We start from the raw sequence: 4,819 nt of genomic DNA, 5'->3' as shown, positions 1-4,819 counted from the left end.
GTTTTTTCCTTTTTGTTTTTAAGTAAAATTTAAAAAAAAAAAAAAAAAAAGTTTTGGAAATAAGACCATTATAATGCACATTTATAAATAAAATGCACACGGATGCCGACAGAACAAATATACAAATTAGGTACTGATTTAGAATTTGTAGCATAAATGCATTTTAAGTAGCCTACGTTTATTTGTACGTTTTTTCCAACTTGAAGAGACGATAGGTGCGTAGGAAAAATAGTCCAACAACACTGTCCAATCAAAAATATAAAATGATGCAATCCCGCACACTATCAATACTTGCTAAATATCGAAATGTATTGTCACAAACACAAGTACAAGCAACAGTGGACCGAAACGTTGCTTGTGCTTGTGACAATAAATGTCAATATTTAGCAAGTATATTGATATTGATTGCATCTTTTTATATTTCCAACTTAACCTTAAAAATAGAGATGCAACTATATTTATTATATTTTTAAATATAGTACAGGTTTTATACAGTAAATATGCGTTCATTTTACTTTACTGACAATATGAAAAAAATGCTGTCATCCACACACACACACACACACACACACAGAAAAGTCACCTTCTCCTTGTAATACCTATGTCATACCTTTGTCATTATACAAATTTATGTCCTCATTTGTCACAAAAACGCGCACACGCTCACACGCACACACACACTCGCACCCACACTCACACTCGCTCACGCTCTCACACACACACACACACACACACACATATATATATATATATATATATATATGACTAAAGTAAGCAGAAATATGATTTATTGCTCTAAATGACAATTCTATTTTTGCTAGAATTCTGTCAGACATAGCACTCATTCATACAGACTAAAACAATGCATTCCAGTGCATGTCACTGATTTTATCTTGCCTGTTTTTCAGGCCCAGGAATCACAGGCCGGGCTCTCTGCAAATCATGAGTGCATTTGCTCGAACCAGGAACCCCATGTCCTCTCCCCAACTGCAGAACGGCACAGAGAAAGGTCTGTATATAAAACACAGCTAACAAACTCTCATTTAGCATGAAAAAAGTGTTTTAAAACAATATTCTTAGTTTACAAATGAACATTTTGTGTGCCTATTACTGATCAAACAGTGCATGCAGGAATGTACATTCACATAATAAACACTGAACCGTATTCAGCTCTGATTACCGTGTAAAAGCCAATTTACTAGAAATGAGCAACAGGCTCAAATAAAGGCAGTTAGGATTTTCAGTCGAGCAATGGCTCCAGTCTATTTGGTTTCTCAGCAAAACAGTTGCATTTGTCTAGTTGAGCGCTGCAAATTTCAGTACACAAAGGTTTGAACAGCTGCATGCCCAGAGGACATTGAGGTTTTCCAGTCCTGCGCTCTGTGTAAAATGATTTCCTGTGCGAATTCGCCTCTTTGGCTGAAGGACACTTATGACTTATCCTGCCAATCAACCACAGCACATCTCACTTCACAAGCGAACTAAATTACACCGCTTTTTCATTACAGTTCAGCTCTAGGAGCTCATTGTCAGGGCATTTGTAAAGAGCCTTTCAGAATGGTGCATCTATCTATACACAGACAGGCCTCTAATCAACGGTTCGATTGTGCAAAATAATCCTAAAAATAACACGTCCACTATGACTCACACCTGCTTATATCTTGCACCATACCATATTTTAAGGCAAGATACCGCAGGTGAATAGAGTAAAAAATGAACTAATGGAAATCACCATAGGTTTCCAGTTGACTGATTACATTAAGAATTGCAAACATTGTTTTTATTACAAGTTTTATTAAATTGCTTAGATATGCAGTTTTTTTTTTTTTTTGCATCTCATAAAATATGTGATAATTTGATACACACCCAAAACAGAAATCTGAATAGTGGAAAGATATGGTTTAATGGTCTAATTTTGTTCACACAATAGAGTTAAATGTTTTTACAAAAGGGATTTTGGATATATCTCGTTTGTCACACCACAAATCTGTCAACAGCCATGAAAAAATGCAAAGCTTATTTATTCAGCTTTCAGATGATGCAGAAATCTCAATTTTTAAAAAAAATTGACCTTTTTTGTGGTCCAGGGTCACATATTATAATTACAAAGAAACTGCTTTTTGAATTAGAAAAACTAAAATGGTATTTACTTGTAATCTTACAACTTTTTGTACAGTGTAGATAGGAGATAGGAATAAAACTGTTTTGGTGCTACTGAAAAACCCTTTAAAGATACATACTGAAATTGAAATCTATTGACACAAATAGATAAGAGTGCATTAAGAGTTATTTTTTTTGCACCCTCAGATTCCAGATTTTCAAATAGTTGTATCTCTGCCAAATATTGTCCTATCCTAGCAAACCATACATCACCTTTATTTATATAGCGCTTTTTTTTAACAATACAGATTGTTATGTGCAATACAGACACATCAATGAAAGCTTATTTATTCAGCTTCCAGATGATGCATAAATCTCAATTTCAAAAAATTGACCCTTTTTTGTGGTCCAGGGTCACATTTTACAATTACAAAGAAACTGCTTTTTGAAGTAGAAAAACTGAAATTGCATTTACTCGTAATCTTTGTTTTATTTACAACTTTTTGTATAGTGTAGATAGGAGATAGGAATAAAACTGTTTTGGTGCTACTGAAAAACTCTTTAAAGATACATACTGAAATTGAAATCTATTGACACAAATAGATAAGAGTGCATTAAGAGTGCAAGTGAATTTTGGATGTTTTCTTTCCACTAGTCTGAAACAACGTCACGAAAAGCCAAACAGCCTTAAAAATGACCGCTGCATGAAAAAAATGCTTTAAAATCTTGCACTCTTTCTTTTGTCCCAAACACAGAGGACAGCAGGAGAGAATACGAGCGTGACCCCAGCGGCACTCCCCTCCATTCGGACCCCGCTCACCAGCTGATGTCCCGAGTCCTCAGCCCGGCCCTTCCAGTCCTTAGCGGCCTGCACACCATGCCCCTCACAGCCGGCCCTCGCAGCCCACCCCACGAGCTACGCCTGGAAGGACACCCACAACCCCCAGACACCCTGCACCATCATCCATACAAATACCCAACCACCTACGAACACTATCTGGGAGCCAAAACCAGGCCGTCCCCGTATCCCTCACCGAGCATCAGAAGCCACGGTTACCATCCTCACATGAACCCAGCCACGGCCAACATGTATTCTGCAACGAGCGTGCCGACTAATTACGACTATGCTCCCAGATAATGACCCCAAATCGGATTCAGATCGAGAGCCGTACTGAGAAGATACACACAAACCTTGAGTCCCAGACTCACGAAACTTGTTGAGTTTTGGGTCGGGCACATCTTTTGCAATGGCTTCTAAGCGTTGGAAAGAGAAGCGTTCGTATTTATTGACGGGAGAAATGTCACAAATGTCCTTGTGGAGCATTAGGATGAGCCCTGTGGACCCAGCATTAGCTCTGGATGGCAGGGCACCTGGAAACTGCAGTATAACTAGTGTTTGGAGCAAGGAGGAGGACAAAGACTTCTTTAGACAAATAATGCATTATCACGGACTGGAATTGAACTTTTGTGTTGGATGCACTTTTTGCTTTTGCTTTTAAAAAGCCATAAATTATATATCACCCTTGAGCCATTGAGCTTCTAGATAAATGGAATATTTGCATGTTGCGCTGTTTTCAAGATGCTGAAAAGCCCTGAAATGTTTTTTTTTTTTCTGGTTGAGAATGAATGTTTTTTTTTTTTTTAAATGCTAGACCACCTTTAGCAACTAGAAGCTTGAAGCTTGTAACGTGGCACTGACATACAGCAATTCAAATAAATACATGAACAGAATGACTGTGCTGAACTTGTAAAATAAACATTAAATATTTGACCTTTAAGCATGTTCATTAGCATTTGCAATTCCTCTCCAGATTTGCCAGAAGCTTGATCTCATTCTTTCCTTACTTGGAGGAAATGCAACTCCCTGCTTTCATTCTCTCCAGAACTCGAAATATGTTTGATTTGGAAAGAAATTATTGATGCATTTTCAAATTGTGATATGATCAGTTTAGGTCTATTTCAACCTACAAAAAAAAAAGAAAACTAACTGATTAATGGAAAAGAAATGGTTGAATACTACTAAATTATAAATACTTAATATAGGTTTACTTTTTTATTATTTATTTATTTTGGCCTAAATCAAACTATGCAAATTATACACAGACTCAGGCTACAAAACGAATAATAATAGCCTAATAATAAAAGAACTGGAGAGAAAATCTTCAGTGTCTATATTAAACAGGATGAATAACAAGGCTTAATACTTACTGTGCAGTTACAAAACGAAAGGTATGCACAGAATAAGTAGGTTATAGATGTTACTGCTCAGAATTGATGTAATTCCACTGTAAATGAAAGTGAGCCGTTATAGAACTAGATTAGCCGCGTTGGCAGCGTCTACTGTTTCTCTACAGCGTGATTTAATCCCATGGTAGAGGAAAGAAACGCTTGCACACATTTGACCTCTGACAGCTATCGACTTTCTGAAGAATCAAAGGTTAAACAATGTCTCCAGCTATTTGAGCGACGACTAATTGCTCGTATAATTTTTTGTTTGTGGCCAAATATTATCCTATCCTAACAAACCATACATCAATGCAAAACGTATTTATTCAGCTTTCAGATGATGCATACATCTCAATTTAAAGTATGACTGTGGTCCCGGGTCACATATGGTCGCCTACTATCAAAACACTTGCTTAAAAAACTTGCGTAATCAAAAAGATAGTAGCTAGTTTTTCATATATAGCCTGTTTATATTCATCCTAGTTTGTAATTA

At 36.7% G+C, this 4,819-nt stretch overlaps 1 protein-coding gene across 2 annotated transcripts in view; it reads left to right on the top strand.

The window, feature by feature from the left end:
- The window catches only part of LOC107699917 (T-box transcription factor TBX1-like), a 13,546-nt gene extending 9,608 nt beyond the window's left edge, over nt 1-3,938 (top strand). The window contains exons 7-8 of one of the 2 annotated variants that reach the window (XM_016501363.1): nt 909-1,009; nt 2,856-3,938. In XM_016501363.1, coding sequence (XP_016356849.1) covers nt 909-1,009; nt 2,856-3,238 — 484 coding nt within the window. In that variant the 3' untranslated portion in view covers nt 3,239-3,938. The remainder of the gene's footprint in view (nt 1-908; nt 1,010-2,855) is intronic. The other variant, XM_016501362.1, reaches the window with a different exon arrangement.
- Nucleotides 3,939-4,819: the final 881 nt, after the last annotated feature.

The sequence above is a fragment of the Sinocyclocheilus anshuiensis genome, unplaced genomic scaffold (genome assembly GCF_001515605.1).
Source record: "Sinocyclocheilus anshuiensis isolate Anshui unplaced genomic scaffold, SAMN03320099.WGS_v1.1 scaffold823, whole genome shotgun sequence".
NCBI lineage: Eukaryota > Metazoa > Chordata > Actinopteri > Cypriniformes > Cyprinidae > Sinocyclocheilus > Sinocyclocheilus anshuiensis.
The sequence above is the reverse complement of the archived record's forward strand: the minus strand, read 5'-3'. Positions and strand labels throughout refer to the sequence as shown.